Source organism: Meriones unguiculatus, chromosome 20 (genome assembly GCF_030254825.1).
Source record: "Meriones unguiculatus strain TT.TT164.6M chromosome 20, Bangor_MerUng_6.1, whole genome shotgun sequence".
Classification (NCBI taxonomy): domain Eukaryota; kingdom Metazoa; phylum Chordata; class Mammalia; order Rodentia; family Muridae; genus Meriones; species Meriones unguiculatus.
In genome coordinates, this window is record NC_083367.1 from 21,277,565 (window position 1) to 21,290,634 (window position 13,070).

General features: G+C 46.1%; 1 protein-coding gene across 3 annotated transcripts in view; it reads left to right on the top strand.

The window, feature by feature from the left end:
* Map3k5 (mitogen-activated protein kinase kinase kinase 5) overlaps positions 1 to 13,070 on the top strand; it is a 189,191-nt gene that overhangs the window by 151,584 nt on the left and 24,537 nt on the right. For 2 of the 3 annotated variants that reach the window (XM_060373479.1, XM_060373478.1), the window contains 4 exons: positions 2,898 to 3,055; positions 5,579 to 5,756; positions 6,384 to 6,404; positions 12,813 to 12,990. In XM_060373479.1, the coding sequence (XP_060229462.1) occupies positions 2,898 to 3,055; positions 5,579 to 5,756; positions 6,384 to 6,404; positions 12,813 to 12,990 (535 nt within the window). The remainder of the gene's footprint in view (positions 1 to 2,897; positions 3,056 to 5,578; positions 5,757 to 6,383; positions 6,405 to 12,812; positions 12,991 to 13,070) is intronic. The other variant, XM_060373477.1, reaches the window with a different exon arrangement.

The following is a 13,070-nucleotide window of genomic DNA, read 5'->3' on the forward strand; positions in this document are numbered from 1 at the left end:
AAACCTACTAGCAACTCCCATGCTTGCGTTTCCTCCCTCGTTCTCTCTCAGCGCAGCAAGAGGCGATTCCGATGCTGCCCACACTGGGTAGCCTAGGAGATGCTAAGCCCTACTTCTGTGGTTTGTGGGCAGGAGGCTGACTTACTATCTTCTTCTCATCTTGAAAACTTGTCTTTAATCCTCAAGGCATTGTGGGGAAGTAGTCCCGCCAGGGCCTATGCCCGTAACTCCCCCACCAGCCACACATGAAGGTGACATGTACAGTGTGTGACTAATGAGCTCAGCTTGGTGCGGAGCTGAGAGCATAGCATGCAGGCCTCGGTCCTGGCAACACTGTGGCCTGTGTAACCCTGGCTTGATGCTCAAGGGGCCGAGGTGCCTCATTGCCTCTGGTGAGTGCAGTGGAAAGTCCTGGCTGTGATTTGGTTGAGGGGGAAAGCCATCATTCATGGAGCATTGGCTGCAAGCTTCGCTTGGGTGCCTGGTGCCCTGCTCACTCTGAAATTCGTACATAAACCGGAATCATGAGGTATCATTATCCCAGCTTATGGTGAGAACATTAAGGTTCAAAGAGTTTAAATAACTTGCCCAAGGTCACACAACTGTTTAGTAATAGATCTGAGGTTTGAACTAGACTTAACATGCTGAGTGGAATTAATTACCTTCTCCTCAAGCCTTCCCCACCCACACTCTTCCCTATCTCTACTGAGGGACACTCTAGACCTAGCCATTGCTGCCACTTTTTCTCATGCTGTAACCCTACCATCAAGGAAGTCTGTCCGTTCTAGTTTCAGAGTCTGTCCAGAAGTGGGGTAGACTGTCACCGTGGTACCAGCACCACAGCTCTGCTGCCCCACACCTGGCCTGTGCAGCCTCCCATTCTCTGTTTCCCCTTTTGCCCCCTCCTGTCCACCAGCCAGAAGCATCAGTGGCTGCGGTGGAGGGTAAACAAAGCCAGGGCCCGCATGTCGGACAAGGCATGACCTTTCAGACCCCATGTCTGGCTCACTGAGCATCAGAGGCACAGAGCTTCCTGCATTTCCTCAAGATGTTGAGTGCTGGCCTCCCTGGGCTGCACGAGGCCAGAACTAGGACCAGGGGTTCCCGTCACTGCCCCTCCATACCATACCGTACGCTTTCAGCTGTCTGGCTCTGCATGACCCCCCATCGCTCCTTTTCAGTTTATTCATATCCGTTCTTATGGATTGCCTTTAATCATGGTTCATGATCTGCCTTTGATCCTTTAAAACAGTTGTTCTCAACCTTCCCAGTGCTGCGACCCTTTGACACAGTTTTTCATATGGTGGTGACCTCCCTCCGCCCCCCGACCATAATATTATCTTGTTGCTGCTTCGTTACTGTAATTTCACTTCTGCTGTGAGTTGTAATATAAATATTGGCTACGCAGAATATTTGATATGTGACCCCCTGTGAAAGGGTCATTCGATCCTTAGAAGGGTCACAACCCACAGATTGAGAACCACTGTGTTGAAATCTTTGAAGAAGATCTACAGCAGGAGTTGTATGTGTTTAATATGCAGAATTACATCCACCACACACTTTTGAATTATTTTTCATCTTAGCTCTCGGGATCCTGGTGCTGCCATGATGAAGAAATAAGAGTGGCCTCTTGCTTCCAGCCACTTGTGTCTGTGCTAGGGCTCACATGCATCCTAAGCAAGCACAGTGCCAGTGGGCCATCCATCCTTACAGGTTTTCCCCTTGACACATGAAAATTTCTACAACTAATGGCTGTCACTTAATGTTTGAATACATGCATACATCCTTTCGTGTGGCACATCTGTCTCCTCAGATGTCTAAACATTTCTTTGAAAGCTCACAGTAATTTCTTGGGATTTAGTTGTTGTTGTTTTAACATAGAGCATGGTTATTGATTATTGCTGATTATTGCTATGGAGGAGAAACCATGTCTCCTCTCCTGACTATTACTTAGTGCTGACAGAACTACTGTTGCCTATCTCTCTTACCTCCTTATTTCTGCAGCTAATAACTACTATTCTGTTCCCGTCATTGATGACACCAGGACTTGCCATTGTCCTGGATTATTTCACCTGGTCTCCAAAACGGAAACTTAGGAGTCAAATAGTAGGTTCGAGAATAGGAAACTACATAGCTTGAAAGAGATCAGTAAATGAACTAGATCTTCTCTGGAAAAGTATACATAGAGGGAGTCGTCATATATTGGAAGAACTGAATGCAGAAATATATATTGTATTTTCTATTATACTGAGCAAAAAACAAAAACTATGGTCAGCAGTCTCTAAGACATCCCTTAGAGGGGTATATCAGCCATATACCACCCACTAACCAGATGCCATTGGTGAACTGTTTGGTTTCACTGGTTGTTAGTTCACAAGTCGTTGAACTAGCCCACTCCTGACGTCATCACCTGCCACCACTGGGGGTGATGCCAGAGACGCTTCAGCTGCACAGCAGATATAAAGGACCAACTGGTTACTGCATGCTCTCTCTGCCTTGATTTCTCTCTCCATCTCTAACCTTCTCTCCTGGAGTCCCTTGCCCATCCCACTTTCTCCCTTCTCCTACGCTCTCTCTCTGATTGTCTTTACTCTGCCCTCAGTAAACTTCCTGGTACCACACCTGTTGCATGTTGTCTAATATTTCATCATAACACTGATAAAATCCATTATAATTCATTATAATTATAATATAAATATATGTAATATATAATAAATATTTATAATTATAATTCATTATAATCCATTCTACTTTTATTAACTACAGAGAAAACTGGATCTCAAAGAAAGACCTCAACCATATTTTTTTAATTGTTGCATTTCTGTAGAAGATTTGAAATGGTTGTTAGGTAGTATTCTTTTCCTTTCTAAGTAGAACTATGTGTGCATTATTTTCAGGTACCCTTCAGTATATGGCGCCAGAAATAATCGATAAAGGACCACGAGGCTATGAAAAGGCTGCAGACATCTGGTCCTTGGGCTGCACGATCATTGAAATGGCTACTGGAAAACCGCCCTTTTATGAACTGGGAGAGCCACAGGCAGCCATGTTCAAGGTCACATGTCTTACTAACCACAAACACATAAGGATTTGTATAGCTAATGGGTGTTTTCTGCATGTATGAATGTCAGAGTTTGTTCAGAAGGAGGCCTAAGGAAACGCATGCTGAGACACAGCCAAGTTCAAGGGCATCTGCTCTCCCACTCTGCAGTCCACACCTGTGCCTCAGCCTTGGTCTTCTCGGTCCTAAACTGAGATTCGGTGTAACCTTCACACAGCCCAGTATAAATGACAGAGCTCTAAACTCTTTGGGAAATAGTGTGGATATTTTCCATGTAAGAAACATATAAGAACATTTTGAGTGTCTGGGGAATCTTTCACTGTGGTAAAGCATTTTCCTAGCATTCCTGGTTCAGTCCACAGCACCTCAGCACACACACATGCATTTGAACACATACATACACATGCACACACGCACACATGCATGCACACATATACATGTATGCACACACATGAACGTATGCCTATACACGAACATGCATGCACACCTGCACAAATTCATGCACACACATGCATATACACATGCATATGCATGCACACCTTGCACACCTGTGCACATACATACATGCACACATGTGTGCACACACATACACATACAAGCATATGCATATACACACCCATACACACATATACAAAAATTCACAAAACAACACTTAAATCTACTTAGAAATTAAGTCAAATTATTTTCCTTGTTTCTCTACTACAGATGTTTCAAGAATCCATTTTTAAAGGGTGTAAATTACCATCTTAAGCAACCCAAACTTATTTTTATATGTCTGTTCTTTTTAGTCTGTTTACTCACTTCCAGGAAGTGAGAACACACCCCCATCCCACCCCAGGGTAGAGCGCAGTGATACAGACAGGCCTGAGATTTGGCCATCAGAGGTCTGGACAAGGCAGTGATGTGCCTAAGGCCCTGTAGTCCTCCCAGATAGGCTCCCTGTCTCCCGGGGCACGGAGCTCATTCCTGCTCTGTAGCAGAATGACTTCTGAGCATCTCTGTTCCCTCGGCCTGTTCCGCCTCAGCTCAGCCTTCCCTCTGCCTGCATGCGGCTTCTCGCAGGGGCTTTTGTAGCTTACTGCCTTCCATGTTTGCACCAAGTGTGATCTTTAAGCCTGTAGAAAAGCTGACAGGACACTGCCTCTATGAAAATGAAAATGCAGCTAGGAGGCTCTCAGTTCTATAACCAGCTCTAAGCTCCACCCCAGCACTGAATGAAAAATCAGAAACTCAGAGTGCTGACCAAGGCTGCAAGAACAACTAGAGGCAAGATCATCTTTCTCTCCTGCTGCTCTCTCGCCATTCTCTGTGGCTTCGCTCTGAAGTGCCGTTCTTTATCCGTACTGCAGTAACTGTCTGACACTGACTGACTGTCCTGAGAGGGCTCCGACAGGGCCAGGATATTTGGGACATTGGACAAATTATTTAACCTCCTTATCTTCAGTAGCTACAGAGTGAGGAGAAGAACGGTATCTCTCACATACAAAACACGGGAGGTATTTTCAAACAGACCCTGACAAGAGAGCCTGTGGTAGTGACTTCCTTACTGATGAGTTCTTAAAAGTTTCCAGCCAAGTTTTTTGAGGGATATGAGAGCTAATCGATGCAAAGCGCCTGCGGTTGTTTTTAACATAGAATAAAGGCTGTATAGTCATTATAAATGTATTATTTAAAAGAGTACATTTATATGTAACAAAATTCATGAAAACACCATTAAATTTTACTGTGTGTGAGAGATTACGTGAGAGTGTATGTGCACGCTCCCTGACCCAATCATGTGGAAGCCAGAAGACAGCTTCTCTCTTTCCATCTTGGGCTCCCGGGATCAAACCTCAGGCCCTCAGGATTGCTTGTGAAGTGATTTTAAGTGAAGCATCTCCCTCCCCTCCCCCAAATACTAATAGAGATTCTAACAGTGGTATAAAATGTTTTCATTTCAAAGTGCTTCTCAGTATTTTTTTTTTTTATGTTGGTGATTTGAGATGTGGAAGTACTTACAAATTATGCAACGGAGGAAAGAACTTGGGCTTTGAGTGAAACTAATCAAGATGCTTCTCCCTGAAGCCTTGTTTTCCTCACGGTGTAAGGGGGACAGTATTTAATTCATCGAGTGGCTGAGAGGATTCAGTGAGATCCATTAAGCTCAGTTCCAGCACAGTGCCGGGCGCAGTAGCTATTCTGGTCAACAGAATGTATATTTTTTAGTACAGTGTGTACTAACGTGTTCTCAGGGTTTGAAGGACTGTCTTATCACTTTGTGCTAGCTACTCTCCCTTCCTTGTTGCTCAGCTGCAGGAACAATCTAAGCTTCCTGCAATCTGCAGAAAGCACATCCCAGATCACCTGGAGAAAAGCCACAGCCAGGCTGGGGATACGGCCCAGTGCCAGGGCGCTTGATGTATGAGGCCTTGGGAACCACTGGGAGAATGAAAGAAAGAAAAAAGGATGAGGTGAGGGGGCCGAGGGAAAGAGAGGGAACAACTTCAGGAGATTTGGACACTTTTCATTATGCTTCAGGTGGGGATGTTCAAGGTCCACCCGGAGATCCCAGAATCCATGTCTGCCGAGGCCAAGGCCTTCATACTGAAGTGTTTCGAACCAGACCCTGACAAGAGAGCCTGTGCTAATGACTTGCTTATTGATGAGTTCTTAAAAGTTTCCAGCAAAAAGAAAAAGACACAGCCCAAGCTTTCAGGTATGTTGTTACATGAGGGGGGTGTGGGTCCGTGTCTAAATCCTAAGCTTTTAAAAGGAAAAACGTTGCCGTAAGTAAACACCTGTTTCTGGAAACGGATGTAAACAGCACATTGTTCTCGGGCATTCAGTTCTGTGTCAGGAAGCCATGTGACTGTCATTGTCACAAATGCTGGGACCTTGTGAGCAGTGGTCTTCCACCACAAAGACTGTAGTTATTGGGTCAGCCTCTAGTACATTCAGTACGTAACTGTTAAATTTTCAGCCATCTAGGTAACGTGGCCTTTCAATGGCAGGCAGTAGAAAGTGCAGGCGACCTCTCAGAGAATGTATTTCTGAATAATCGCCAAAGATGGAAGGAAAGAAAGAAGAAATATAGGTGGGCTGGTTGCTAGCAATAACTAGAACGGAAGTTTTATAAATCATGAATTTTCTCAGTAATTCCTCAGAAGAATGGGCAAAGGATCCATTTGTCCTTGGCACTTGGAAGTTTCTCTTGGATAGGATGGACAGATACTGTTGGGAAGGGACAATGATCTCTTTTCAAGCATTCAGTTTTTGCTTACTGACCAATTTAACAACACATGTGCTTATGCTCTTTGCTTTTTTTTTTTTATTTTCCCCACAGCTCTCTCGACTGGATCGAATGGTGAGTTAGTTTTCTCTATCGCCCGTTGATCTGAGAACTGGCAAAGTGTGATACAAAGTGTGATACCTCCTCCCCACCCCTTGCTTCTGTGGGAGGCGACTGAGCACCGAGGACTTGCAGCTGTGAGCCTGGCTCAGGTCCTTGCTGCACAAACACCCCTCTTCCAATTCCCGGAGTGCAGGGTGTTGACTGTTTTTGAAGTCATTAGTTGGATTGAAGTCTGTGTCTTCCTTTCTAGGAGCCGGTGGCTACTTACAGCTTCTTGGAAAATGTCAGTCTCATATACCTTCTTCGGTCATATTAGGACACTTGTACTCTGGCGTACTGTTGTGGGCTAGCTTTTGAAAATCATATCCAAGAAGTTGAGTTTGTTATCAAGACAACTACAGCATTTCAAAGAGCAATAAGGAAAGGATCATGGCTGTGGTTGGTGGAAATATGAGCGGCTTTAATATCCATTGTGTCAGGAGGTTAGCTGGGCAGGTCTTAGCAGGTTGTTCACATGCCTCAGAGCCAGTCAGCCAAGACTAGAGGCCCATTCATTCATCCAGTTTTCCCCGTTCATTAGACTTTCCTGGGCACAGTCACTCCAGCCTTCCCTCTGTGATTCTGAGCTGGGGGCAGGGATGTAGAGACAGGTTTGTGGTACTGCCTCCTTTCTCCTGACATGTGGACAACAGCCCCTGCATTTTCCCAGGGGAGACCCTGCAGCAGCTTCTTGGCTTCTGAGCAGCCTGCCTTGCACAAAAGCTTTGATCCTTCTGGGACTTTTTTTTTCCTTTTATATTCTGGATGTGACACACAAAAGCTTATTTGTTTTAGCTGTCACTCTGTGCTGGTAATGATACCTACTTGCCGGATTTGAGTCTGAGACGGAAATGATGTCCTGGAAGATCCTTGTAGCTGTGCGCAGACTTGCAGCCTGGCATTATTTGGTCCCTTCCATGTGCTGTGGTTCTCATTCACAGGAAACCTTTCCCATCACACTATGTTGGTTTCCATGAATCTAACTGTGCTCACGTCTACCCACATGCCTCTCAGTGCACATGCGCCTCAGACTCAGCATGCCACTTGTGGCATCTCTGCTGGTCAGCGGTGGCTGCCATGCCTCCTCCCTCTGCGTTCAGGGTAATTCAGCAAGCGTTTAGATGCTGCCTTAGCTCTAGAGCTTCGCTCTAGTTAAGATACTATAAAATCTTAAATTTTTAGAGAGTCCGTGGATGGGTGTTAGGGTCAGAGCCGGGTTCCGTTGTTGACTGAGTGGCCTTGAACTTAGCTCTGCACCTGCTGCTGGTGTTGTAGGAATGAGTTGAGACCGTGGGTGACAGATGTGAGCACATTAAAGGCAGTGGTGACTGTTCCTCCTCCTGTTCTTGCTCAGGTCTTCTGTACTCAACATGCCCCCACAAACACCCAGGCCTCCTCCCCTGTGGTGTGTTGACAGTGGAGGCCTGAGGTTGTGGGCCTCAAAGGAAGGGCCAACCCCTACATGCCCAAGCAGTAAGTAAGATGCTTGTACTAACCTAAGCCAGGAGCGAAAGGGCCATCTCCTTATTCTCTGGGGTCCCTGTGACCCTTGTGCCTCCGATCCATTAACTCTGTGACTATTATTCAGGGTTTTAGATGAGAGAACTTCAGATCTATCCTCTTTCCTGGGGTATAGTTTATATATGGTTTCTGTGGAGAGCAAAGACACTCCCTTGCCAGGGAGCCTCTACCCACAGAACAGCACTGCTGGGGGTTAGCATGCATGCAGAAGGGACGAAGCTGGACATGGCATTCCAGCTTAGATCTGAAGGGGCTTTCACAACACGCTAAAGAGTTAGCAAAGAGCGCCAGAGAACCAGGAAGAGAGCTTCTTCTGGAATGGTGTCGCCAGCCAACACTGGGTCCGTAATTTTTTGTAAGAACAGAAATGTCCTATGTCTTCACTGTCTATTAGACCTATGTGGTTGCCCCATAGGCACATTTAAACATGGTACCTATGGCTGAGGTACTAGTCTTTATTTTGTTTAAATGTTAATGTAAATAGTCACCTGAAGCTTCTAGCTACCGTGCTGGACAGTGAAACCAGCGGGAGGTTTATGTAATAGCATGGGTTCGGCAATGCTCTTCATTCAGCACAAGGAGATTTAGAAGTAGCCACTCAGAACGTAGAGGTGAGTCAGACTGAGGTCCTTCTGCCTGGGTTAACTGGGTGCTCGCTAGTCATTAAGATGCCTGGCCTTTCCCACAGTCTGGAGGTGTAGTCTGGATTCCTGTTCTCTTGAAGTAGCTCCGCCAGCCCTTAAAGCAGTGAGGTGTGAGGACCGTTCATGAGGCTTGAGACAGGCAGGCTGTCTCGGCTGAGGACAGGCAGGCTGACTGGGAAGGAGGCTTTGGGTTGGAGGGAGGCTTTGTCCCTAGACTTTCTGAGATGAGAACCTGGAAGGTCCCTGCTGCTCTTGAATAGCTGTTCTAATCTGAGATTTCCTCAGGGAAACTGCATTCAGCAAATTCCCACTTCCCCCAAGTGAGGGCATACCTGATTTCTTTGACTTAGCGCCCCTTTCTCCCCTAGATGGAAATTCTTGGCAATCTGGGACCTGTCCACAGATGGGCCTCCTGCCCCTTACCCCGAACAAACCCTGGCCTTCTGATAAAGTTTTCTTTTAGACAATTTTGAACTCACAGTCTTTTCCATCAGCCCCTGAAACTCAGTGATGCAGATCACTATCTAGAGACACACCTCTGAGGTGACCTGGCTTTGGCAAGGTTCCTTCAGCCTCTGCAGATTTCCACAGCCAGATCTCCGTAGCCACAGGTTTCGTGGGACTTGGCAGGGCATTGGCAGTAACGATGCCAGTAACCAGAAACCCTCCCCAGCTCCTGTTCACAGTCTGAGAGCTTGGAATTCCCATACCTGAAGCCTCCATGCTGGCCTCGTCAGCTTGTTCCTGTGGAGGCACAGTTCTTCCTCTCAGGCCTGCAGAGCTCCAGAACATGAGAAAGAGAGCCAAACAATCTTGAATAGATCTCTCATAAGCTTGTAAACCGACTGTTTACATTCTTCTTGCTAGCCATAATGACAGAGAGCATCTTCCTCTCACATCCCCTTGCCTAGAATTCTGCTTTTATTTTCCCCCTCTACCATCACAGACTCATGTCATGAAGTTTAATATTTAATATTCCAGGTCCTCTGCTTTCTCCTCCCGGAAGTCTAAAATCTGCCCTTCCACTTGACCTCTAAACCTACTTTGACTAAACATGCCAGTGAGACCCATGGAGGCAGCCAACAAGAACTTCTTCAGGAGCTTCCTTGCCCAAAAGCCTGTTCTTTCTTTCTTTCAACCATGCCCATCACTGTTCCTCATCTCTCTCCATTGCTGCTGCTTCTCTCTCCCTTTCTATAAGATATTGGGGAAGGTTGTGTTTGTCTTCTTTTCTCACCTTTCCCTAATTATGTAAATCCCATGGAAAGCATGGGTGACTAAAGTCATAACCCTGAGCCAAACATTGTCAGAGCGCCAGGCTCAAAGCCAATTGCCCTGTTCACTTTGCATATATGGAAACCTCAGAGGCATTTTGATTTTTCATGAGACTGGGCTTAACAAGAGATGCAGTTTAGAACCAGGTTCACTGATTGATTTCTCAGTGGACTGAGGATGAGCCAGGACTGCCCATGGTGTCCACAGAAGCCCTTCTCATTCTAAGATGACTGACAGGCTCTGGGTTCCACCCTGGCACATGTATGCTTTTACCTCACTAGGCTTCCTGTAGTCAATCAGTATCCATAGCAACCTTAAAATTCACAAGACACAGGCTTTCTCATTGCTGGCTACTCAAACCACATAATGAGACCAGAGAGGTAAAAAGCAGGATAACTTGAAGCCTTGCTCCCGCTCTGTAGATACACATGTCTGTCACATGACATGTCTGTCATACTTACAGAAACACAAGATAGGAATGCCTTACTTGGTAGTGCAAACAGAATTAGTTTGTTCACTCCCAAGACATCAGTTCTGTGTTTTGAAATACAAGTGATCATGGTACTGATTTCTTCTTTTTTGGAGTCTACCTATATTAATGCCTGCCCTGGCTTGAAGGGAACTTGGCATCCTCCTGCCTCAGTCTCCCAAGGGCTGAGGTTACAGCATGTGCCACTAGTGCCTAGCACTATCAACTTCTTACCAAAGCTCTTTTGCTATCGCATATCTGCTTGTGGGAACTATCTTAATAACATTTTTCTAACCATAAACATACCCATGGGCTGTTCTAGGTTGCTCTCTGTTGCTGTGGTAAACACCAGAAGCAAGGGGGGGAAAAGTTTGTTTGGCTCACTGGTTCTAGTCTATCACAGAGGGAAGCCAAGGCAGGCACTCAAACAGGAACTGAAGAGAGCATGGAGGAGTGATGCCGACTCTCTGGCTCAGCTCCCTTTCTTACACAGCCTAGGCACCTGCCTAGGATGGGGCCTCCATGCTGGGCTGTGTCCTCCTACATCAGTTAAGAACGTGCCTCACAGACATGTTCATAGGCCAGTCTGATTTAGGTGATTCTTGAGCTGAGCTTCCCTCTTCTCTGGTGATGTTAGGTCTGTGTCAAGCTGACAGCTAAAGCTGACACCATTACGTGAGCTGAGGAGGTAGCTTGACAACCTGAGTTCGATTCACAAAACTCACATTAAAGAATGTCAGGCATAGCAGTGCACACTTGTGATCCTGACACTGGAGAGACAGAGACAGGGATCACAGGAACTTGATAGTTCCAGACCAGTGAAAGACCCTGTGTTAAATATGTGTGTGTGTGTGTGTGTATGTATGTATGTATGAATATATGACAAATATAAGATGTTTTAAATACTATATGTATATTAAGTTACATATATAGCACCTGGGAAACAATACTGGAGTTTGTCCTTTGGGCCCTACACATATGCACAAACACATGTATACACATCTGCAAACACACGTACACCTGCATGCACATGCAAAATTCTTGTTTATTGTAGAAAAATTAGAAAATGTTTCACCCTAAACTGTATCTTCTAGAAATAACTACCATTAATATTATGGCATAGTTTTGTGTATTTTCTCTAGTTATGTGTGCAACATACAACATTTTACACACACTCACGTACATCTAAGAACCTAAAAGTACCTGGAGAAGCCCAAGGGAGAATGGAAAGAAGGCCTGCTGTTGATTTTGATTGTCAACGTAATAGTCTAGAGTCTCCCGGGAAGGATGTCTCAGTGAGGGACTGTCTAGGTCAGGCTGGCCGCTGCGCATGTCTGCAGGAGACTGTCTTGATTGCTGTGAAGACCCACCCACTGTGGACATCACCATTCCTTGGGCTTGGGCCCTGGACTAGCTTGTCTTCCCGGAAGCGGTGGATTTTAACCTAGAAATGCAGATAGGGTAACCCCTTTCTCAGCTAGGCTGGTTTGGCCGGGACATGTTTTGTAACAACAGAAGGGAAACTAGTCCTGGTTTCAGATGTCTGTGAACTGAAGAGGAGAGTGGCCGATCACCAGTGTGTGCACATGTTTGTCTGGTGGTCCGGGTCCGACACCTTGAGAATGGTTGCTGACTTGCGGTAGTGGCAAGCTGGGGGAGAGGGCCACTGCTGACAGGTCATCTGCTGTCTTTGAGGTGCGGGTGAGTTCAGCTCAACCCAGCTTACGAGAAATCTAATAAAAAGAGGTTTCCAGGCAACCATGGATCCTTTCATTTTTTAGAACTTTACACTTGCCTTTTTTAGTAAGAGGTGTTTGTAGTGTTGAGACATTAAAGATGTTTCTGGCAAAAATTACTGTCTTTAAAACCAGAATGAAATGCAGGGAGCTCTCCTATCATGCTATCTTAGTCTCCATCAAGGTAAAGCAGAGGCTCCTGTTTGCCATGGGATTGGTGTCTGACAAGTAGGGACAGCCTTAGAGGTCGCTTCATTTCCAAATGCTGTTTTAGCAGAGTGTTTTTTCATGTTCATCCTCATGCCATGCCATGTGGCCATCAGCATGTTTTTCTTAGGTAAAGCAGGGTTAGAACCTGTTCCGTAGACCCATGGCATCCCACTCCAAGGAAGCCACAGCTGCTAAGGTGATCCTTCATACCTGTGAGGACGTGGCTTTGAAACTGTGAGTCTCATCCTGTTCCTAGATGTGGGCGCTGAGTCCCGGAAACACCAATTTAAGTCGTCAGTTAAGCCTGGTTCTTCCACCCTGGGAGACATTCCTTTCAGGGTCCAACAGGCCCTTTCCTGACTGAACCCTTGCCGGCCTACCTGTGTTACACTGAGCAAAGCAGGGACCATGATCACATGAGCAGCTTCCTCCACTCACTGGCATGACAAAGGAGACTGGTCTTTATGGATATGCCAGTGTGGGTAAAGTTGTTGAAGTGTTTGCTACCTTCTCTCTCGGATCACAGAGTATCTTAGAAGCATCTCCCTGCCGGTCCCTGTCCTGGTAGAAGACACCAGCAGCAGCAGCGAGTATGGCTCTGTTTCTCCTGACACAGAGCTGAAAGTGGACCCCTTCTCCTTCAAAACCAGAGCCAAGTCCTGCGGAGAAAAGGACGGGAAAGGGATGCGGACACTCTTTCTGGGGTAAAGAGCTGACTTGTTTGTGTTGAGGTACCCTGTGGAGTGTGCCGCTTTGTGAAGGAGACCCTGGCTTAATGCTGCAC